Source organism: Sciurus carolinensis, chromosome 7 (genome assembly GCF_902686445.1).
Source record: "Sciurus carolinensis chromosome 7, mSciCar1.2, whole genome shotgun sequence".
Taxonomy (NCBI): domain Eukaryota; kingdom Metazoa; phylum Chordata; class Mammalia; order Rodentia; family Sciuridae; genus Sciurus; species Sciurus carolinensis.
In genome coordinates this window covers 52,608,808-52,633,983 of record NC_062219.1, presented here as the reverse complement: position 1 = coordinate 52,633,983, position 25,176 = coordinate 52,608,808, and the positions used below count along the sequence as shown (strand labels likewise).

At 38.0% G+C, this 25,176-nt stretch overlaps 1 protein-coding gene across 1 annotated transcript in view; it reads left to right on the top strand.

Moving 5' to 3' along the window:
- The window catches only part of Slc16a10 (solute carrier family 16 member 10), a 125,137-nt gene that overhangs the window by 84,139 nt on the left and 15,822 nt on the right, over positions 1-25,176 (top strand). Inside the window, exons 3-4 of the mRNA XM_047559813.1 lie at positions 702-1,155; positions 20,457-20,600. Of these exons, the coding sequence (XP_047415769.1) occupies positions 702-1,155; positions 20,457-20,600 (598 nt within the window). The remainder of the gene's footprint in view (positions 1-701; positions 1,156-20,456; positions 20,601-25,176) is intronic.

The window sequence follows — 25,176 nt, the reverse complement described above, 5'->3', positions numbered from 1 at the left end:
TTATTCTTTTGAGATGTACATGATCTTAAGGCTCACAAACCAGGATCACTAATGGACACATTTAATTCAGCCTTCCTGAAATCAGAATATGATTTCTTGTTATCTTGCACAATGCTGGGAACAGCGCAACACAGGGCGAAGGTTGGTCCACAGCCCTTAGGCTAGCAAAAATGAGGCACAACCGCTCTTCTGTGCAAATGTTTTTGACATAACCTTGGGAAGACAATATCAAATGCACCTTTCTTTTTATTAGATTTCTTACTACCTGGGAAAATGCCATGAAATAATGAGTTTTCGCAATTAAAAATGCTAATTTAAAAGTTTTCTTGAGGCAAGACTTTTGTTTGTTAGTTTAATTACTGTCAATTCCTGGCACCAGCTTTTTTTTCTGAGCTGTGGAGAGCACAGTTCTAAACCCAGTGCTGTATGTGGCTCACCAGAAATCATGGAAAGGGAAGGGGGACCAAAGACAGTGATGACCTTAAGCATCATTTTTCACACATTCAGATTAACTTAAAATACTTTTAGTGCTATATTCTGGATTTATTAAGGTTTTTCCTTTGTTTTTTTCTTTTTGTCAATTTTTATTTGCAGAAAATATGTTGGTTAAACAAAATCCATTTTTATTGTAAGGTTTTATTCTACCAAGCACATGATAAAACTAATTAAAGCTGCTTTCCATCTTTTTCATCTTTATACAGTTCCATCGAGCCTCTGTACCTTACCTATGGAATCATATTTGCCTGCGGCTGCTCCTTTGCATACCAGCCTTCATTGGTCATTTTGGGACACTATTTCAAGAAGCGTCTTGGACTGGTGAATGGCATTGTCACTGCTGGCAGCAGTATCTTCACGATTTTGCTGCCTTTGCTTTTAAGGGTTCTAATTGACAGCGTGGACCTCTTTTACACACTGAGGATCCTCTGCATCTTCATGTTTATTCTCTTTCTGGCTGGCTTTACTTACCGACCTCTTGCTTCCAGTGCCAAAGATAAAGAGAGTGAAAGCAGCAGATTCTCCCTCTTTTCCAGGAGAAAGTTCAGTGCTCCAAAAAAATTTTTCAATTTTGCGATCTTCAAGGTGACTGCTTATGCAGTATGGGCAGTTGGAATACCACTTGCACTTTTTGGATACTTTGTGCCTTATGTTCACTTGGTGAGTATACATCTTTGGCTCTGCTCCTAATAGATATTATCATTTCATACAGGAAAACTTCTTAAAAGAGCAAGACAGGTCAGGTTGAAGTTGGCCTCAAACGTTATCCTGGTTGTAATTCAGGGACTCTTGAAATTAGGGTCTCTCAAGACAAAGTCAACTCATCCTTCAGACCATTAAACATGGTGTGTTTTGGTATTTTAAGAAAAATTCCAAACCCAAACAAATAAAAACAAAAAAGAAGGCTAAAATTTTACAGCAATTTTATCAATGTAAAATATTTGGTAGGTCACTTTTTCTAGAAGTAGCTTATTAAACATAATTAGGGATATAGATAATGCGATGATTTTGTCAACATTAATACATTATTTTTCAGCAGAAGAGTGTAGAAATTAGAAGATGAGCAAAAAAGCTAATGGATTTGACATGAAGCATTACATTTACTTGTGGGACACTTCTGGGAAAATGGGAATTCTATTCAGAGAAGTATGTGAGAAACATTAAGCAAGTTCTAAATGAGGGAAGAGAGCTATAGTTTCACTGGAAATGTGTCAAGTGCTCAAGCAAATTTTAATGTTGATATTTATTTCAAAGCAAAATTTAGCCTTTTCATACTGAAACAAGAACAAGCAATGTTGAAAGTATTTGCCCTTGGCAAAATTTGCTCGAAAGAGCTTAGTATGTTTCTTTCTTTTTTTTTTTTTTCCTCTTTGTGGTTGAAAAGGTATTTGCAGATCTATATAGATGATAACTGATAAATGGACACTAGCTTCAAAATTTTTTATTCTGTGTATGTACTATATGTGTGAACTTGGGTCTTTTTTAGCTTGTAGTCTACTATATAGTGGATGAGGAGTAACACTATGTTAGAGATACTTTTTGTATCAGGACGTGGTAAATCAGATGGTGTGTGGAACACAAAGGACTGTTAACTCTGTTCATAAATTCTGCCTTTTTTCCTTGCTCTTCTCCTTCTAGGCATTATTTCTTAAAAAACATTGACATTTGTCATTTGGAATTTTTTCTTTCTTACACTGTTATGGCACTGAAAGCCGCTTTATAAAGGAAACACCAGACTATTAAATAAATGCCTTGCAGGCAGGCTATTTAAATCTTGTCTTTGGTGGATGCACTGAGTGTGTTACTTTGTTGTAATTTAAGGTTTGGATTATGGGTACTTAACCCTGGCTTCATGGAACGGAATGACAGGTTCTTCCTCAGATGGGGAAAAGATGTTCAAAGCCTTCCAAAGATGAATAGATGATGTTCAATTCATGTTAAGTCCGTTATTGAACATCGAAGGTGACACACATGAACATATGAACTTGTTCTGAAGCAGCATCAAACCTAGTAAATATAATAAAGAAAACTGTGATGATTTATAAAACACATATATCCTCTTCTTTAATCTTCACAACAATGCAATATGTATTATCCTTATTTCATGGATGAGAAGACTAAGGTGCTAAAAGAATAAATAATTTTCTCAAGGACACAGAAATAGAGAATGATGATTATTAGTGTGGTACTTTTAGGTAAAAGGCAGTATTATATAGTCAACTAAAAGTGAATGTTCTGAAGTAAGACAGATTGGGACTTAAATCCTGGTTTTTGTACCTAACTAGTTATATAATTTTTGGCATCTTCTCTAAGCATCAGTTTCCTCATCTACAAAATAGAGATAAAACCAGTTTTCCAGAGTTGTTATGAGGACTAGAGAAAATGTATGTGAAATATCTATCCCAGTTCTGACATAAAAAGTGCGGGTTTTAAAAATATAAGACAATATGATAACCAGTCAAGTGGTTTTAAAGGAAGGTATAGAAGATTCACAGGAGAAAGATGATTGCCATTTAGAAAAGTAGAAAAGCTTCATAGCACTGGAGTTGGGCCATGAATCTGAGGTTTTGTGTTACACTGGGATCTTTGATCTATTAGGGACTTAATTTTTCAATTTAGGTCCTTGAAGATTCCGAAGTACAATGAAGTGCTCTCATGCTTTGTTATAAATTCTGTGATCTTCACCTTCTAGGTTGTACATGATGATTGGAGAGAGACTATGTATACTTGTTCTCAAAAGCGACATTGGATATTTTGTCATTTTGTAGTTGACTCTTCTTTTTTTTTTTTTTGCGGTACTGGGATCGAACCCAGGGTCTTGTGCTTGTGAGGCAAGCACTCTACCAACTGAGCTATCTCCCCAGCCTTGTAGTTGACTCTTAAAAGCAAAGGTTCATTGACTCCTGGAAGCTGTCAAATGACCTCTCTTTTAGGCCTACCCCCTTACAATCTCATTGTAAGGGTACAAAAAGCTAACAGTCCAGTTCAGTTTTGGTAAGGTCCAACTCTCTAAACAACAATTCCTAGCAGTAGCTGCTTCCATTTTTTTTGTGAATTGCCCATTTGCTTGAGAGTTGTATCTTCTGGGTTAACTTCTTATAACTCCTCTTTATCCTCCCCTTCGCTTCCAGGAGCATGACAGTCTCATGGTTTATCGCCTATCACCCCATGACTCCCTCTGAGTTTCTTTGCTGGCTTCCCCACCCCCACCCCCAACCCCCCAATATCCGCATGTCTTAGGATTTGCTCCTTGTTCTTTCTTTCTTTTCTTTCTTTATTTTTATTTTTATTTTTTTGGTATTCCACTGGTGGTTTGAGTTCAAACATCATTTATAAATATACACACCAGTGACTCCAGACTTATCTATCTAGCGTAAATCTCTTTCCTGATTTTTCCACCAGAGTTGTATATACAACTGCTTACCTCATATCCACTTGGATGACTGCTAGATGTTTCAGACTTAACATATCTAACCCTAAATTTCTGCTTATACCCTCAAAAACTTGCTCTACTCTAGCCGTCCTCATCTCAGAAGATGGCTATTCCATCCTTCTATTGGTTCCAGCCTAAAACCTTGGAGTCATCTTTAGCGCTCCACTTTCTTGCACACCACAACCCTGATCCAGTCAGAAAGTCTTCGTGACCCTCCTTTCAGTTCCATTTCCAGGATTTGGCCACCTCTAACTACCAATACCTTGGTCCTGGCCACCATTCCCTGGAGTGGGTTACTATAGTAGCCTCCTAACTGGGCTCCCTGCTTCTTTCCCTGGCCCCTACAGTCTGTTCTGCATAAAGAAGTCATAGACATTCTTTCCAAGCATGTCCCTCTGCTCAGAGTCCTTCATTGGAAATGAGGAAATCTTCAGTTTTAAAGCAAAAACTAACATCCTTAGAGTGACCCACAAGGTCCTCCCCGATCTGGCTTCTCCTGCCTCCCTGATTTCCTATCTTATCTTTATCTCTCTTGCTCACTGAGCTCCTGCCACTGTCTTCTAATTAGGCTCACCCTGACCACCTCCTTAAAACTCCTCCTTCCCTCTTCCTTGCAGCACTCCCAAACCCCTTCACACAATCCTTTTTCTTTTTTTTTTATAGCTTTCTAACATATTTGTAATTTATTTTATTATGACTATTGCTTTCTATCTTTATGTGTATAAAATCTACAATGAGGAGAAGAATGTTTTGTTCAGTCATAGATCTAGCACACAGCGGGTGCTCAAATATTTGTTCAATGACTAAAAATATTATAAATAAGCCTAAACTAACACAATATAGGTGGTATTTATTTTCTCATCATTTTATTTTATTTTAATTTAAAAAAATTTTTTGAGACGGAGTCTTGTTAAGTTGCTTGGGGCTTTGCTAAATTGCTGAGGCTGGCCTTGAACTTGTGATCCTCCTGCCTCAGCCTCTAGAGTTACTGGGATGACAGGGGTGTGCCACCTACCCAGCTGTTTCTCAGCATTTTAATCTTTGAACTCATGCCATAATGATTTTTCACATTTCGTACTTATAGAACATGATAGCATATTCATGTTCATTTAACTTTTAACAAATGAGCTCAAACTCGGCAAATCAGAATAATTAAGATACCACTAATGCTATCTGTTGATGGGAAGGGAGAGTTGGTGTGTTTTCCCGTGACCCACAGCTTTATATGCCTATGCTGAAATTATAAGATAAATAGAAGAAGTTACTGTTTTCTGAGGCAGCTATGTCTTCAGTATCAACTGAAAATCTCAGAGTCCGAGGTGATATGTGTAAGAATAGGATGCAGGATGTAGAACCATAGCCTGACCTCAGGTCTGCATGTCTTTGGTTAAGCACTGAACAAGGGCTGCATCAGTCAGATGATAAATGCCTAAGAATGACAATGACTATGTGACTTTTCTCACTGGCACCAAACGTTCCATCCTCAATTTAGTAATGATGATTTAGTTTCAGTTGTTTTCATATCTCTGCTGTGCTACTCACCTTGAAAATCAACTCTAGTACCTGTGTTCTTCGACTCTATATCATCAGGTTGAATTTTAATTGTTAAACTTTAAACCTGCATAGTTCTCTATCAGGAAGATCACAGAATCATATGTTGAAATCTGTAATAGAGTGTTAATTAGCTTGTTTTTAAAGAAAAACATATGTGTTAAAATGTAAGTGAGTTGGTTTTGTGACAGATAGTTCTCAAAAGAAACTTTGACCTGTTAGAGAGATCCCATTTACCTGATACAAGATTAATGGCACATCATTTGCTTGCTAACAGGGCAATTAAGTGGACTCCAAGTTCACTTGTTACTGAAAAGTTGTAGTTGTAAACTAGGAATGAACTTCTGAGGCAGACAAATCAGTAAGTGTGGCATGTAGTACCTCAAGAGATATTTTTTAGCTTTGCATAATGCCAAATGTTGTTAGGGGCAAATGTAGCCTAGAAACTCCTCAAGCCAGAGCCCCTCTGTTCACACTGCATGGTTTCAGCAAAAATACTGCTCCAGCCCATGCTTAGGTGCTAAGCCATGAAAATAAGAACAGCAAACAAATGTTCCTCCTTTCATGGCTTTGTTAGAGGGAGATTCAGGTAGCATTTGCCAAGAATGGATCATGTATTAAGCCTTGTCACAAAATCTCATGAACTATCACAAAGATGAATGTAATAAGTGTAATAAATAACAGAGTTAAATGATTTTCTGAGGCTGTGCTTGTTCATGTTCACAAATTGACTTTTGCACAGAGCCGGATTTGAACATGTCTAGAGGCATGGTAAATCCCATGTTCTTTTTATGAAGGAGTCTGCTGTTGCTTCATCAGGTCAACTCAGAGATGGAGGGTGAGGCTGTTATTTTCAGCTACACTGGGCCTAGTACATTTGCCTTGCAAATTGCTCTTCCAGAACTAAGAATGGAGGCGATGCTGAGCAGTCCCAGCACTGGGCATACTTTGCAGCTAGGAAAACCAGCTCTTGTTCTAATGTAATGGGAATAAGAGGGTATCATGTGACCTTATTTCCAGCCCCCGCATATTCCCTTTTGATCTCTCGTGCATTGTCCATGAGAGAAAATTGTGGCTATATAGAGTTAGTTTTAACAATCAATGACAAGTGGAACATAGGCCATATAGAGTTTTATGTTAAATTATGTTTTCTATAATAAATGTCAAGCACAGCAGAACAAAAATGAACAGAGATAGAGATTTATAGCAAGATACAACCTGTTTCTGGTTAACATAAATACTATTATAGGAAAATGGAAAAAAGTAAATTGCTTCAATTTTAGAGTCACATATAAACTCTTAAGACCACTGATGAATCATTAGTCTCCTGAGAGGGCCCTAAGGAATTGGTACATTAGAAAACCATTCCTTCCCTCTTGTTAATGCAGATATTTCTCCAGGTTTTTAAGTATCTCAGGTTTTGTTTGATAAAAATATAGCATGTTTTTGAGTAATATCTAATTTCCTTTGTAATATGGATATTTGCTTATTCCTCAAATCCTTATAGTATCAAAGTTTGTTCAAGTTTGAGGAACCTAAATTATACTGATGAGTAAAGGTCCTTTCATGATTTTTTATATCAAGTAAAAAATGAATTGTGCAATACAGGAGAAATAGAAATAGAACTCTTTTTTTTTTTTTTTTTTTTTTTTGCGGTGCTGGGGATTGAACCCAGGGCCTTGTGCTTGTGAGGCAAGCACTCTACCAACTGAGCTATATCCCCAGCCCTAGAACTCTTAATTTGAAGCAGCTTCCCTTGTATAGCTATACTTGGACATTGACTTTTTGACCGATTTACCAGGTACTTCTGTGACATAGAGTTGTCTGATCCATCTAGAGTACGTTTATGCTAGTTTGACCTCATCTCCAATTTCGGGGCATCTTTTAGAGGAACTCTTATAAGCACTCTGAAGATTATAGGACATAAGGGAAATAGGCCTTGCTATGTATTTGTGCTGTTGGGAAGAATCTGAAGTACCCAAGGAAAATTCAAGAGTTGCATATCCCTGGCTGCCCATGCTGTCCATTTTCCCTTATGCCTTTCTCCCTTTCTCGCCCTGTTGTACCCATCTGGCTTCCCACCTGCCTCTACCCATTGGCAGCTCATTTGTAACCACAAAGTCTATATTCTCTTATAACACATTGGGAAAAGTGCGATTTGGAGGTGCAAAATTGTAAACATGGACAGTTAGGCAATCTAGCTATCTTTGTAGCCATGCCAGATTTAACTGATTCTTGGCATAGCATGGTAAGAACAGCTGTAGCAGCCAGGCTTTGGAACACAGTTTAAGATTCTGTATTCCCAGTCCTCAGAGCCTCGAGAGCAAGAGTTTACTTCAAACCACAAGTTTATTTTAAACAAATGTACCGTTTATTGTGTTCCCACATTTTTATTAACATTTGGCTCACAAGAAGCTCCCACAAACATTCTTTCTCACTGAAGTCTCAGGACCACCTTGTGAAACAGGCAGTATCAGTGCTTCCTTTTCTTAGGAGAGGAACCAGGTGCAGTGAGACTAGCTCAGTGTTGCAGGGCTGGTACACAGTGTAGCCCTTTTAAATAAAATATTTAAGTGCCTGTCAGGAATGTGTAACTGTCACTTAGAAGCCGAAAGGGATTTTACAGATCATTTAATTAATTTAATTATATATGTATTCACACACACACACACACACACACACACACACATTTTTAAACAGGAAAAGGAACTAAGGTGTAGAAAGTTTAACTGTTTGCCAAAAGTCACGTAGTTATAAAAGTGGTAGGACCAGGTATAACATCCAAGAATATCTAAAGGAAATAAATAGGAGCTTATTATAGCCTAAACTGTAAATGTGTACATTGCAGAAATGGAATTATTAGAGGAATAAAATTGTTTGCTCATCCAATCCTGGTCAACTTAATCAGGAGGTTGTTTTGCCATTTTGACAAGAGTCCAGTTCTTCAGAGTTGCTAATAGCAATTGCAAATTATCTTTCTTTGGATATATTTGGAGCTCAGGGTCAAGGTTGTTTCATGGCAATCTTTCCCTTAGAATGCAAGGCGTACAGCAGTATCCTTTTAAACAAAAGGTCACCGTATACTGGTCTGGAAATAGTTGCCTCTCTTTCTTTTCACTCTGAGGTTCTGATAGGAGCAAAGTCTTGGGACCTGTTACATGTTTCTAACCTTGTGGATGATGGTTGCTGAGGTATGGGTGCATTTTTTATTGATTAAAAATTGAATTATATATTGGAAGAATTGCCCTATCTCAGTTTTCTTAGCATTGCAACTGGATTAAAAGAGTTGGACTTAGGGCTGGGGTCGTGGCTCAGTGGTAGAGCGCTTGCCTAGCATGTGTGAGGCACTGGGTTCGATTCTCAGCACCACATATAAATAAAATGAATAAAATAAAGGCATGCTGCCCATCTACAACTACAAAAAAAAAAAAAAGAGTTGGACTTAACATTTTAATTTTGATTTTGACCTGGTGACTAAATACTAGTGGTAAAGCTTTCATTTACTTTCTCCCCATTTCCCCTTTCTTTTTGCTTTTCTTTTTTCCTTTTCTTTGTATTCTTGGTTTTAATTTTTCTTCTAATTATCAATTAACTATACAGAATGTTTTGGTATTCTGAAGAATAAAAACAAATATATTGCTTTTATCAATATTTTCTATTTTTCATTCAAAAATAGGTTAATAAGGGTATTTCTTTATAGTTTACTAATCTAAGTATTTACCCATTGTGATTTGCTGTGTGAAGTATTCTACACACACATGCACACTGCACTCTCATACCCTTTATATACATTCCTTGAATTTTTTAATTATGTCTTTTAGAAACATTTCATTTCATTCATTAATTACCTTTCCAACAGACTTCCCCAAAAGATATAAGGGTTATCCACTTCACACATACATTTCCTGATTTCAGCTCTCACAGTAACCTTTGATGAGGAAAGCAGCGCTAATACTGGTTCTTCCACTATGGATAAGAACCTTGAGGTCCAGAGAGGTCTAACTTCGCTGTAGTGGCAGGAGTGCTGTTAGAATAGACTTACAGTAGATTTAGATTTTGGATTCTGTCACTGTTTCTGTTCTTGCCTGTGTGTGTGTCTTCCTCTAGTTACAACTCAGCTGAACAGATTCAAGATTTGTCACCTGACATATACTGAGTGCCTATAGCATGGTATGAACATTCTAGGTGTGAGGATGCACTGGTAAGAACAAGTGTGGTTTCTGTCACAGAAATCAGTGAATAAACAAGGTCATTTTTAGATATTTTCTTTGAAAATAAAGCAAGATGGAAGGTGACAGTGATGGCAACTTTAGTTTGGGCAGTTGCAGACAGCCTCTGAGGAGGTGACTGTAAGCATATTCTGTGTGTGAAGGGCTAATTTTATTAGGTACTTAGAAGACAAAAAAGACAGCTTCCTGTTGTCCTTGGGAAGCTTATAACAGAATTTCTCTAATCTCTAAGACCAGTCAACAGTTGAATTTTTATCTGACTTATTTTTATCTGATTTATTATATTAAAATCTGAATGTTGAAAATGAAAAATTCTTGCACACTTTGCTGTAGGACCCAAGCATTGTTTGTTTGCTTGTTTTCTCACATACTTTAACTACTTAACTTTTCTAAAAATATGCTGGTATTGCTCAGTTCTCACGTGGTTGTTAAGTGAATGATTGGACCTTTCTCCTTCATGTCATCCCCACTTCCAGATTTTTTTCAATGGTGTCTATGCTTTTCTTGCTTTTCTAACCTTGCATTTATTTCCCTTTAGATCTCAACATCTGCTGCAAATTGACTATTCAGGTTAGTGAAAATTTGCCCATTTTTCAGTTTAACACCATAGGCAGTCTTCATCAGCATTCTCCTACTGAAATGAATAAGAATTTTTACTTCTGGCCTCTTGTGACTCATTAATGGTGAAGTTAAATATTTACAGAACACTGTCATCAAAACAAGCAGTTATTTTTTAAAGAATTTTTTAAGTAAATAAAATGCTAGCATAGGAACATTATAGGAAGAGAAAACATAATTAATAAATAAGAAATCTAGAAAGCTGATCCCTTACAAATAAATTAAAGCAGAGTTGCTGATTTTAGTGAGGCAGAGCAAGTTTGTCAAGTATTTATAAATAATTCAACAGTTTTTAGAAATGATGCATGTTTTACTCAGGCAAGAAAATTATCCCTAGAATGTAGACCCCAACCTCTAAAAAATGTGAAATTGGTGGAGAAGAAAGAAATCAATAAAAACTTTAAAATATCTAATTTTTACTCAAGAAACTGTAGTAATGTATTTTTGTAAGGCCCTTTATACTGTGTAATGTATTCAATGGAGGTATGGGAAAAGCTGGTGAAAACTGTGGATTTATTTACAAAATACATTGGGGAGTTTTGTGTGGAAGTATCTGTGCACCTCAGGAAATACTCAAGAAGAAACAGGTAAGGGAGAGCGGCACATGATTAGGGGCAGCCACATGATTAGGGGCAGCATCTCCTCTTCATTGCTCCAGATCCAGTCAGTACCTAACATGTGCCTGGTGCTCAATGTATGTATGTATATGTATAATTTTTTGCGGGGAGAGGTACTGGGGATTGAACCTAGGAGTCCTTACCCACTGAGCCATACCCCCCAGCCCTTTTCATATTTTATTTTGAGACAAGGTCTCGCTAAATTGCTTAGGGCCTCACCAAATTGCTACCTCAGCCTCCCCGGTTGCTAGGATTACAAGCATGTGCCACCACGCCCAGCTCTGCACAGTTTTTGATTGATCTCAGATTGGGCTTTTAGGCTGCTTGAGCTGTTAAAGTATGAAGCTATTACTTTTGCATTTTAACAGTACTTGAGGTTCTTCAAGTTCTTTTTTCTTTGCTCGTTTATGTATAAAATCCTGAAGTCAACAAAATTATTACCTCCATCTTATAGGGGAAGGAGTCACACAAATATAGTTAAGACAGTGTAAGGTTTAAAAACTTATCAGAAATAAAAGAAACCTTAAAATGATATAGACTAGTTTCAATGTGAGTATATTTAATACTATGTAAATAGTGGCAAGAGGTACACAGTTCTGCTGAGGTGAAATAGTTCCCCCATTGGGTGTGACTTCTCCCTGAAGAGTTGGGCACCAGAGGGTGACCACAGTCCAGCAAATAGGCTAGTAGATGCCCAAACCCATCTCAACCCAAGAACACATCTGTGGAGTTTAAAATGCTGCCATTTGTTAATAATCGAATTTATGATTCATTATAATATTCTCAACATAAATCAAGTGTCCTTGTCCCTATTTAATTGTTATCTCAGTTTATGGACACGGTTTTCTTTAGTATGCTCCTGCCTCACAATTTCAAGCTGTGTCCTTGCCAGCTTTTCCTCAGAGGAAAATTCTTAGCTTCCTATTGATGCCTTAAGCTTTAACTGTTGTTCTCTGCCAGGTGTCTCCTTGTCCCCCTCTGTAACCCTCAGAGCCTGCTCTGAATCCTAGGATTGGAATTGCCCAGGATCAGGAGTTACCTAACCCCCTTCCTTCCCCTTCAATGAGGTACTTTCTAAGCTCTGCTTGGCTTTCACCCTCCAGCAGCCCTATAATGTTCCCAAGCAATGCATCATGCTCATCACCTCCTTTTCTCTTCTGAAAAAAAATTTCATAAATAACAGAACCTACTTATGCACATAATCTTTTTAAAATCAGTAATGTTCTACCACGCTCAGAACGAGAATAAGAAATGAAATAATTAGGGTAGACAGTCTCGGAGATATGTAGAAATGATATTAGAAGGAAAACTGATCTAGGCCTAATCCTAGAATTTTTAATCTTTATTAAAGTAAAAAAAATTGAATTTGAGTATATTCCAGGAAAAGATCCAGCAGTTGGTTGGCTCTTAGGATTAACAAAAGATTCAACTCTATGTACCTGACCAAGATTGGAGGGGAGAGGTAGATAGGAGATTGGCAAAGAATCTTTCTAGCCAATAACACTACCTTGAGTCTTAGGAGAGGTTAGAAAAAGGTAGAATTTTCAGGAAGGATTCAGTTTTTCTTCACTTTGGAAGAAAGGGCAAAATTAAGCTGAATAAGAACTAATGTACTAATTTCTTGGTTTTCCCTGAAAAATCAGAAAAATCAACCAGGTTTGGTGATACATGCCTATAATCCCAGTGGCTAGGGAGGCTGAGGCAGGAGGATGGTGAGTTCAAAGCCAGTCTCAGCAAAATTGAGGCACTAAGTCAGTGAGACCCTGTCTCTAAATAAAATACAAACTAGGGCTGGGGATGTGGCTCACTGGTTGAGTGCCCCTGAGTTCAATCCCCAGTACCCCACCTCCCCCACCAAATCAGAAAAACCAACCAGGCATGGTCTTATACTCCTCTAATCCCAGCTGCTTAGGAGGCTGAGGCAGGAAGATTGCAAGTTTAAGGCCAGCCTCAGCAACAGTGATACCTTGTCTCAAAATGAAAAATAAAAAGGGATGGGGATGTGGCTCAGTGGCTAAGTGCCCCTGGGTTCAATCCCTAGTATCAAAAGGAAAAAAAAAAAAAAAAGTCAAGAGTAAGTTCAAAGAGTGTATTCCTCTCTTCCTCTCCTTTTAAGTAAATGCAAAACATGGAAACCCCTCTTGCCTCAAACAGAAGTCATGTCTTCTAAGACTTTGCAACCACTTTGTATTTTCAAAGTGCCCTAACTAATTTCTTGATGTCAGTTGCACGTGTAGGGAGGCTACAGACCAAGGCTGAATCCTGGGACCATGTTTAGAACCACTGAAGAAGTACTCCTGTCCCACTCTTTCACAGACACTCTGTCTTCACCCAGATCTATTGTGTTCATATAAACTATCCAGGAACCAGGCACCCGAGAGTGGTAGATATTATGTGCTAAGAGTGAGATTCCAAGCAAAGAACATTGTAGAATCAAATTCAGATTTAGGTGGAATGAATAGAATTTAAGCTAAACTTAAGGTTAAACACCTTTCATCACTCAGGAAGAAACAGTATTCTTTTGATAACTTTCACAGTATCTGGCACAGAAATTGACAGGGTCACTAAATAATTTCAAGTTGCCTAAAATTTCTAGGGATCTATTTTCTTTTCTTTTTTTTATTCATTCTTTTTAGTTATATGTGACAGTAGAATAGGGATTTATTTTCTATTTTAAGATAAAGTCTACCCTAAAATTTTAACAGAGTTATTGAAACTGGCATCTAAATCCAAGTAGAGTTTGGTTGATAATTCCTCTAGAACATTTTGCTAAATTTGATCTTGTCTAAAAGATGCAGTGTCACGGATGTATTACTTATTTATTTTAATCCATGGAAATTTATTTTTAAGATACCAGAAAGGGAAAAAAAATAACAAAGACTTTTTTAGAGTTTGAAAATATTTTCAAAATTTGATCAAGGCTTTTCAAATTATCAGCCATCTCTTCCTTCTGTGCTTTTCTTTCTCTACTTCTTGTTGGCTGTTAAAATAATCTTTATTCCAGAAACTTCTTGACACTTCTTATTTCTTGGTCTTGAACTTTTCATGTCTTAATAGTACCATTGTCATTCTCAACACCATGGAAACCCATTTTAATGAAATGGAAAGTCTGGCTGTTTAAAAAAACAAACAGAACCAGCAACTGCTGCCTCCTAGAGTTCTGTTAGACCAAAGGTCTGCTCTCTACCATTGGCCACTGAGAAGGCAGCGCACACCTCTACCTCGACTTCAGTCACAAGAGATATGTCATTTGAAAACAAACACCGGGCTGCCTAGAGATGTTGGTTCTTACAGTTGTTGACAAGTAAGGAAATTTCCCCTTCAAGTGCATCTTAGAGATGTTTTATTCTCAAAGCACAGTTGATCAGATTTAACTAAAATTATATTTTAGGTTTATCTGATCCATGATTATCTATCAATGGTCATGGAAACATATTTCAATGTTTTGGTGTAAAGGATTTGATTTTATGTACCCAAATTTCTGGAGTTAGTTTTCATCACCTGACTTGACATCTTGATATATGATGCTTGTGCAAAACTTCTAAGAAGCTGGGCACAGTGGCACATGCCTGTGACAGGCTGAGACAGGAGGATTGCAAGTTTGAGGCCAGCTTCAGCAACTTAATGAGGCCCTGCATGTCTTAGTGAGACCCTGTCTCAGAAAATAAAAAGGGTCAGGGACATGGCTCCGTTGACACAGTATCCCTGGGTTCTATCCCCAGTACCAAAACAAAAAAACGAAAAGAAAACCTTCCTAATTAATGACCCACTTGTTTTAATTTACCCTTCTCTTTTTAAAGCAAAAATAGAGGAAACAATAGTTATTTTAAAAAGAAAGAGAAAGCATTTCATTCCATTCAGAAGATTTGTTAATCCAACTTTGAAGTCAAAGGGTAGTGTTGAGTTTTCATTTGTAACAAATTCTGAGATTATCCATTAACTACTTCAGCAGACTTTCTACTCCCTTTCAAACATACATCTTTTTTTTTTTCTTTTAAAGATAACAGACTCTTTTCTTTGAGTTTACCTTTTTTAAAAAGCATACCTATAAAAAGAAGTATACCACCATTTACTTGAGTTGGAGATAGAGTTATGGAATAACTTTTCAAATGTTGAATGAATATATTCTCAGAAATTACTCCATGCGACATGCAAATGAGAAGCAACAAGCTGAAGTTGATAATCTCTGATATGAACAGCAATGAGTAGAAGTGATATGAGCTTACTATCCCTTTTGGAAAGTAAGAAGTTGAAGAAATCAATTTGAATACCTTAATCACTGAACATATTGTATAGCACTTATTAGCACATTTTGTATATACCACATAAACCTAAAAGACACAAATCTCCCTCCCACAAAGAGTTTACTCTCCTAGACACAAGTAAATGCACCTGCCTACCTGTCCTCCACCCCTCTTTACAGGATGAGGATGTCTACCTGAAGAAGAAGGGCAGACAGATAGTCAGGGAATCAAAATCATCACAAACAAAGACAGATGGGTGACTAAAATCTTTTTGTCTTTCAAAGAGTGAATGATAAATATTGTAGGTTTTTTGTCTTTTGTTCAATTCTGCAAGGTCAGTCCTCACTTTCTCAGTCTGTCATTGCATCTGTCTTTGCCCTGCTTTCTTGGTCTCCTAACACTTTGTTAACACTTTGTACTGAGTCAGTCAACTGTCACTTCAAGTCCACTGTCAGAAATCAAGTTATTTTTGTTGTAAGAGTCTCCAGTATTTCCCTTTTCTTCTTGAACTACATTTCCATGAAGATGTGTAATCTAATTTGTATACCCTAAAGTTTTGTCATATCCCTTATGTAATAAATCACATAAGTATTACATGAAAGCAATTAAACAAAAAAGCATGCATTTCCTTAAGTGAAAGTTGGAGGGATAATGTGGCGAGTGACCATCATGGCATAGCCAAATAACACAATCTTAGAAAACATGGCTGCAGGTAGTATTGGACCTTTTGGACCAGTGATATCTTTCCTTTGCACTTGTGTACTGCCACTGGGTTTTACTACACTGCTAGGTTGTACTGTGGTCACTCATTTAACCTCCTTCATCGTTGATCCTCTGAATTCCAGAGGACCTGCCTTGGATTCCCAGTGGAAGAACACTATTGGATGTCTCCAAATCTTGCCTATAGCTCCTTTGTAGAAGAGTGGTGGAGAAGAGAAGCTAGGGCAGAGGCCATTCCAGTGAGATGGTTGCTTTCATAGACTGCTGCCCCTGACCTCTCAAAACTGGGGTCTACCTCCAGGGCTCTAGGGAGGGAAGAGGAACTTAGCTTTTATTGCCTAGTCAGAAACATGTCATTTATACACAGAGGTATACCACCATTTACTTGAGTTGAAGATGTTAAATGAAGTTACAGTGCTTAGCACATGTGAGTCACTGGGTTCGATTCTCAGCACCACATTGAAAAAAATAAATAAACAAATAAAGATGTTAAATGAAGTGGAAATGAAGTGGAAACTAGTTTGTCTTCTTTCCTGCATGGATGTAGAATGAGTATTTGTTCTGGTATATGAGTTCTTGGTTATCTTTGGATAGCAAAAACCAAATAGGGTTTCATACAATCTAAAAATGGTTTCTGTGATCAGCAAAAGTTGTTGTTGCTTGAATGATGGAGGAATGTTTTGGGAGTAGGCTGTGTTGTCAGTCAGCTAGACTTTGTTCATCTCTTAGGGGTGTGCAGCCCAGGATTAAACGAATGTTTAAGAACATAAATAAAAGACTAATTCCTGCCCTGAAGACACTTATTCATTCGGATAAAGTTAACTTTATTGTTTACTTTTTAGTGTTGGGGATTGAACCCAGGACCTGATGGATACTAAGGACACACTCTACCCCTGAATTACACCCCCACCCTCCAAATTTAACTTTAAACAACTTCTCTAAAAAATATTATCCCCTGCAGAGATAGTGGACTCTAGTATAAGTTGTGTATTGGTTTAAAATGTTAGGTTAAACAAAAGTTAGATTAAATCTGAAAATAAACTGTTCAATATTTTCATGTCTACCCATGTGACTCTGTTGGAAATACCGTTTGTACCTAGCCTCGTGAGTTCTGCTAAACATAGTGCACGCCAGTGTCCAGAGGATGAAAGATAGGCAGAAATTCGTAGAACAGACAGCAGCAGTCATGGGAAGCCCAGACCACAAGTGCAACACACCAGAAATGGGTACACCTGCCTTGGGGAGGAAGAATCTCTAGGACCCAGAGATCCAGTACCAGAAAATCTGCTCCTCTCTCCCTCATGATTTCCTCACTTATTGACCAAAGAAACTTAGTTTACAGATTTTGATAGTGGAAAGAGAGGGAGTGTAAAGTAGTTGAAATTCTTGCTTTATTTAAATGACAGTGACAACAGGAACAAAATTTAATGAAGTAATGTCCTTTGTAGTTGAAGAGCTAAGTTTCCACTTAAGTATAATTTGAATTTACCTAATTCACCCTTTTCCAAAAGATCCCAAACATTTCACCTTATTTCTTTTAAAGATTACAAAGTAGAGTATGGGGCAGGAGTGAAAAAAAATCACTAATAAGGAATAATAGCAATTTGGTTAATACGTGTTCTTAGTTTCATCAAAAGAATGACTGGTAATTTTGGTCTATTGTGAATACTAAATGATGTCTCTTTAAAAGTTAAAAATATGAAAATTACTTAAAGATAGGAAAGCCAGGCACAGTGGTGTATACCTATAATCCCAGATACTTGAGGATCACAAGTTCAAGGCCAGAGTGGGTAACTTAGGGAGACCAGTTTCAAAATAAAAAGGACTGAGAATAAGAAAAAAAAAAAAAAATTCAACAAACAAACAAACAAAAACAGGACTGGGGATGTAGCTCAGTGGTAAAGCACTTCAGGATTCAATCTCCAGCACCCCTCTCCCTGCTACTTCTCCTCCTACTGCACCCCCCCTCCCACCACCAAAAAAAAAAAGGTTATAATAGGAACTGGGGATGTAGTACTATAGTAGAGCACTTGCTTGGCATGTGCAAGGCCTGTGTTTGATCCCCACAACCACACACACACACACACACACACACACACACACACACACACAAAGTTACAATACATTCTTTTGGTGCTACCTGATTTGGAGTAGTACTCTAGAGTCTGGATTCAAATTCCAAGTAAAGCCAATTAATATACAATAATGCATGTGTCATAAATCAGGTCATTCATTTCCCCCTCAGGACACAGTGGAAATCTGATCTCCCTTCAACTTGTCTAAAAGTTTGAGGTCACCTTAGCAACTCTTATCTTTACAGCCACAAGTGGATTTCTTTAAAAAACAATGCAAGTCAGATTGTACTTTAAAGTTTTCTAGTAGCCACATTAAAAAAACCATGAAGTTAGTGTTTATAACATATTTTACTTAACTATATAGCCCAAATATTATTATTATTATTTTTAAAAATAATTTATTTATTTTGATTCATTGTAAACAAATGGGATACAACTTGTTTCTCTGGTTGTACATGAAGTAGAGTCATACCATTTGCCAAATATTATTTTAACAAGAAATCATTATTAAAATTACTGAGATATTGTGCATTTTTTCCCCTACTGATGTCTAATTCCTCCATGTGTTTTGCACTGTAGCATGTCTCAGTGTGGACCGGTCAGTGCTCATTGCCTACAGTGTGAGCATGGCATGCTGACAGAGGAAACTGGAGGTGAGGCTGCACTAGGAAAGCAGAGGTTTTTTTTCCTGTCATACCAGGAGTTTTAGCTTTACCCTGAACATAATAGCCAAAAGAGGCTATGAAGCCTAGAAGTGACATTTTTAAATTTGGAAGTTGAACTCATGGCCTCAGGGAACACAGTTTAAACGGGAGAGATTTAGGAGTGGGGTCTCAAGGAAAAACCATGTTAGAAGATTGCTGTAGTAGCCCAGGTGAGGAGTTACAAGAACCTGAACTAAAATTTCATAGGAAACATGGATCAAAGGAAGTGTGTGTGAAAGATTGAGCAGGGCAAATCATAAGGATCTGGTGACCATTTTACTTGAAGAGAGGAATTGGGAATAATTAAGGATGGGTGTCAGGTTTCTATCATGGTTATGGGAGCCAATAATAGTCATGTTAAATACGGGACTAGGGGTTGAACAGCATGGGGCATGTTGACTCCAGGTGCCTTTGATACAAGCAGTTGGATGTCTGTTAGTCCACTTTGACATGGAATAGTTGTGTAGAGTGAAAAGCTAACAAGGCTGGGTAGGACCACAGGGAGCTCATAGTGCCAAATGGTAAAGTCTCTCTCTCTCTCTCTCTCTCTTTCTCTCTCTCAATTTTTAAATCTCATGAATGATGTGATTGACTGATTTCGGTACTGGGAATCAAACCCAGGGAATCATGCATGTTAGGTAAGCCCTTTACCCCTGAGCTTCCAGCGTAGAAGAGGCAGGAGAAAGGTAGAGAAGTAAGAACATATTAGCAGGTTTAAGCAACATTGTGAATAAACTTGTCCTGGGCCTGATGGGATTAGGACCCGGATCAAAGCTGGTCTAATGCAGTTTGCAGACATGTTTTGTTTGGCTTTTGTAGGGTTGGATCACACAGTGTTCTAAATTTAAGTTAGGTGCCAACATTTCTACACAAAATCCAGATTTCTGACTTTTTAATAAAAGGTGGCTGGGAGGTACACTTGGCAACATTGCTGGTAATAATCCACTGAAGCATATGCCTTTCCTCTCCAGTGAATCTGTTTTACTTCTTTATGTTTGTTTGGGACTTCTGGGCCAAGTATCAGTAGGTAATAAAGGTACAAAGATAGATTAGTGGCAGATTATAATGGGCTTTGAATACCAAACCAAGAAGTATTAAATGTAGGCAGCGGGCAGCCTTTGAATAAAGGATTGACAAGTTTAAAACCATATTTAGGAGGATTTTTTTGGACCAGCATGAAAATTGAGAAGTTAGAGAACTGTTACCAGTTTTGAAAGGGAAGAAAAAAATCAAATGGTGTGGGAATATACAATAAACTTTAAAAATGCACAAAGTAAAATTTTAGAATCAACCGTCTTTCACGGGGCAGATAATATGCTGAGTCCTTGGGTTACCTTGAGAAAACAAGGTTATGTGGTGCATTCAAAGATCTGTTTTCTTCTTTGAAGGGCTCCATACTAGCTTATTAAGTGTGTGCTGATAACCCTTAACAGGAAAAAAAAAAAATTCTCGCAAGAACTCATTTCTTTATCGTGTAGGTGTTGTGGTGCTGGGGATTGAAGCTAGGATTTTGTGCACGTTAGGCAAGCACTTTGTACCAAACTACATCCCTGGCTCTATTATTATTTTTTTAAAATTCCAGCTAAATCATACTAGATTTTCTTCACACGTTTTCATGAAAATTTATCATAATAAATTTCATAAATATTTTAATTTGGAAGGGGTGAGAATCTGTACCATTGCAGAGAAAACGCACTTTTGATGCGAAGCCTCAATCCTGTCCACTTTTCCTACCATATTTAGTGTGGTTTCTTTCTCTTTGGTCTATAGATGAAACATGTGAATGAAAGATTTCAAGATGAAAAAAATAAAGAGGTAGTTCTCATGTGCATCGGCATCACTTCTGGAGTTGGACGACTTCTCTTTGGCCGGATTGCAGATTATGTACCTGGTGCGAAGAAGGTTTATCTACAGGTACTTTCTTAACACTTTTCTTTCACCCTAGATTTATTCTTATTGCCCAGTAGCTCATTAAATAAATGTATATTTTAAAATTCTATAAAAAGAAAAAATACTTTCTAGAACATAACTTCTACAAACAGTTTTTTGAGGACAATATCAGTTGAGATTGAATTTGAACAACATGAGAAGTTGGCAGTCTAACAATTTTCTTTGTTTTGTCAGGGAATTCCACCAAAATGTTTTTGCCCATGGCTTTTTCTAAGAAGAATTCTTTATTTTTGGCACAGTTCTCATAATCATGTGCAGATCCAGTGCTTTTTGCAATCTCTTATGAAATTTGGGGATGTGTGTGACTTTTTGCCTGCTGGGTGATGTGGGGTGGGCATAAACAAATGCTAATTTTAGGATCATTAATGACACTCAGGCAACAGATATTTAAGTGACTCCTTCATGCCAGAAAGCATGCTACATGCTGCAGATGAAATGTATTCTGTGAACCTTAGTAGCTGAAGGTCCAATGGGAAGACAGATAAGACAGTGTTACAGTACAGTGGAATAATGAGTGTGCTACAGGGGTGCCCTGGGAAAATCTGAATCACTAGTGAGGGTCTGTGCAGTGTTAAGAAATGAGTAGTAGTTAAAGGGCTGGGGATGAAACTCGATGGTAGAACACTTGCCTAGCATGCATGAGGCCTTTGGTTCAATTCCCAGCACCATACACACATAACAGAGGTGAGTAGTAGTTATATATGGATGGGAGACTGGATGGATGGATGGATACACAGTTAAGGAAGATAGGGAAGTGTATTCCAAGCAGAGGAAATAGATGGGTGAAGATACAGAGATGTGACGTGGTATGTGTGTCTGGGAAACTGAATGTTTGAATGGAATAAAGAGAGAATAGTAGATGTTTGGGCCAAATTGGGAAGGACTTTAATGTGCATGAAAGAGGATGAACTTTATTCTGCCATCGGGAGTTATTTAAGTTTAAGGATTTTAAGCAAGGGAGTGATGTGAGTTGTGTTTTATAAAGATTAATCTGGATAGAATGAAGTGGAAGAGGAGGAAAGAGTCGAGGAAGTCAGAAAAGGCCACATATTGAATGATTCCATTTATATAAAATGTCCATAGTAGGCAGATCCATAGAGATAGAAGGTAGATAGAAGGTAGATTGGTTTTCAGCGGCTAAGGGGAAGGAGGAATTGGTAAGTAATTGGTACTGTGTGGGGGGTTTCCTTTTGGGGCGATGAAAATGTTCTAAAATTAGATGATTTTGGTGGTTGTACAATGTTGTGAATATACTAAAAGTTGCTGAGTAGTGTGTATGTGTGTGTGTGTGTAGTGTATAAGTTGTAGATGGACACAGTACCTTTATTTATTTATCTTTATGTGATGCTGAGGATCGAAACCAGGGCCTTACACGAGCTAGGCAAGCACTCTATCCCTGAGCTACAACTTTAAATGGATGAATTTTATATGTAAATGATATCTCAAAGCTATTATATGAAAAGAAAAAAGGAGTGGAAAAAAAGGGACTAGTTGGAGATTATTGAAGTAGCTTAGGCAGGAGAAGCCACGGCAGAGATGCTAGGAGTAAACCAGCCATATGGAGAATGAGTGTTCGATGGCACCACTTAAGTTGGGTTTGAGATGTGTAAGTTGGGTAACGGAGTGGATGGGTTTGCTCTCTTATCAGTGATTCAGTAATTCCAAGTAGGATGATGAGTTCAATTTTGCCATGTTAAATGTGTGGTGCCTGTGAAAAAGGCCAGTTGAGCTGTAGGTGTTTATGTGCATGTAGGTTCGGAAGGAAGTGTAGACAGAGGCGGTGTGTAGTGCTGGTATGAATATTTGTGTGCTACTTTAAAAAATGTATTTATTTATCCTCACTATGGATGTGGAGTGAACATGTAGCTGAGTGTTCAGGCTGGTTTTCAAGTGTCAAGAGAGCCTTCTAATGGGCATTTATTGTACTACAGAGCTTCCTTTTATTTTTTCAAAAATTCTGAGTACTTTCTGTGCCCCAGACACCAACCCAGATACAAAAAAGACAGACACAGTCCCTGAGTTCTCGGAGCAGGACTTAGGCAGGAAAATGCTGGGTGTGTTTGGGACTAAGAAGGCAGGGAGTGTCACAGAAGAGGTCGGAACACCAGGAGCGCCAGCGATCCAGGCCTTGAAAACCAAGACGAAGAGATTTTACTTTAAGTAGAGTGACCCTTTGTTGGAGAATATCAGTCTGATTTTACATTTTAAAACTACCATACTTGCTCTGTATGTAAAGGGTGGGTTACAGGGAGCGAAGCAAGAGTGCAGGAGGGGAGGAAGAGCAGGTAGGAGATGAGGAGCGGTCCAGGTGAGGGATGCTGGAGCCCAGACTAAGGTGCTTAGAGGGTGAAGTCCTGCTATATTTTATATGTAAACATTTTTCAAAAATAATTTCTGAAAGTTCTTTCCCCTACAGATGGGACAGACAGGTCATTTGCAACACTTTTGGGGTACATTTTAATACTTAGGTATTTCAAGTAATTTACAGAAGAAAATAGAACCTTTCCTTACTTTTCCCACATTTGATCTGCAGTTAGACAGCAGTGAGTTAAAAGTCAATATTGTGGATCAGATATTTCAGTTTCAATGAAAAGGTGAGCCACAGACTGGCTTCTTTAAGCCCTTATGTAAATTTTTTTCATCCAAATGTAGGGCAGTAGTATGTGCTGGGACACCCAGTGGTATGTGCAGAGTCACAGGTGGGATGACTGGATTTTTAAGAGGCTGGTGGAGTAGCAGAAAAGTCCTTAGTGTGTCCTGGGACTGCTGGGGGCTACGGATGGACTTCATCTTGTAAACACAGCAGCACAAGAGACAACACAGCCCAACTAACACAGAGTCCAGGGTGCTCTACCACTGAGCCACATCCCCAGTCCTTTTTCCTTTTTTATTTTGAGAAGGTAGAATCTCACTAGGTTGCCTAGCAAACTTGCCAACCTCCCACCTCAGCCTCCTGAGCCACTGGGATTACACTTTCTTCTGACTTTCTTTTCCCAAGGTTTTTGATTTTTAACTTCTTTGCTGCAACAGACTCCAGCTCTGCCTGTGTATGCATTCCTCTTTCTTCCTCCCTCCTTCCCTGGCTGGCTGCCCTTTGACCCAGCCTTTATAGACTGGAATGCTCTTCTGCTTATCTCTCCTTCATTCCTTTCATTGGCGGTAGGTTTTCTCAGGCATACTGCTCCCTACTTTTGTTTCTTATAGTACAGCTTCAAGGGGCTGTGACAGGTGTCATTCCTCCTTGTTCCCTTGAAGCCAGTTCTGAGTAGCTGCCAGTCCCAGAACACTGGGTGATATAAACACACTTCACAGCACTCCCATGTGGTCAAATTTCAAGACACAGTCATCTCCGGTTTGGGAGGCTGCAGAACAGAGGAGCATAGGCTCTGGAGTGAGTGTCTAACTAGCAATTTGTCTTCAGAATCAGCAGAGGACAGTGGTGAAGATTTCTGGTGACTGCATATGTAAAGTGCTGGCCCAGGATGGATGGTTAATAAATCCTTGCTTTTATTATATTTTAATAATCATGTTAAATACAGAAGGTAGATCCCAATTTGGAACAGTCTCAAGAAAGGAGAACTTAGTTTTCCTGAATAGAGGTCTTTGCTTATAGACAGTGATTTTAAGAATATATCTACATCTTTTTGCTTAAAAGTTCTGAGTTTAAACTTCCCTCAAGATCCTGAGTTCCAGGTATTTTTAGCCTAACAATTGTAAAGACTGAGAAAAGCCCACTGCTCCTGGCAGAAGAATACAAGTGAATTGCATTATATAGGATGATAATGGTTAAAGGAAATCTTGCAAAGTTCTGGAGTATGTCCTTTATTGGGAGAGGAAAGGCTGTGTTTACCCTGCTTTCTTTCTTTTTTTTTTTTTTTTTTTAACTGTTATTATCCATGTGCAGAATTTTATTTGTAATCAAGCATACATGATACACCACTACCAGAAACAGAGATTGAAATTACAACACCTCAACATATTAGGACATAACCATATTTCTCCTGAGTTGAAACCCAGGGGCATGATTAAAGAGGGTATATATTTATGAAGAAAGTATTATTATTATTTTTTTTTCTCTTTTGAGACTCAGTCTACTTCTTTTCGTTCTCTTTTTTTTTTATTGTAAACAAATGGGATACATGTTGTTTCTCTGTTTGTACATGGCTAAAGGCATACCATTTGTGTAATCATAAATTTACATAGGGTAATGTTGTTTGATTCATTCTGTTATTTTTTTCCCTTTCCCCCCCACCCCTCCCACCCCTCTTTTCCCTCTATACAGTCCTTCTTTCCTCTTCCTGCCACTTTTCTTAACCTCACAGTCTGTCTTTCTAGTCATGATTAAATGACTACAGATCTGTCTGTATCTTAAAGCTGTAATTCTGGACAGGTGAAAGGTCTGAAGGCTCTAATTGTGTATGAAAAGATTGAGCTGGGCATGGTGGCACACCCAGCTACTTGGAAGGCAGAGACAGACAGAGCACAAATTTGGAACCAACCTGGGAAACTTAGTAGGACCCTGTTTCATAGGGCTGGGGAT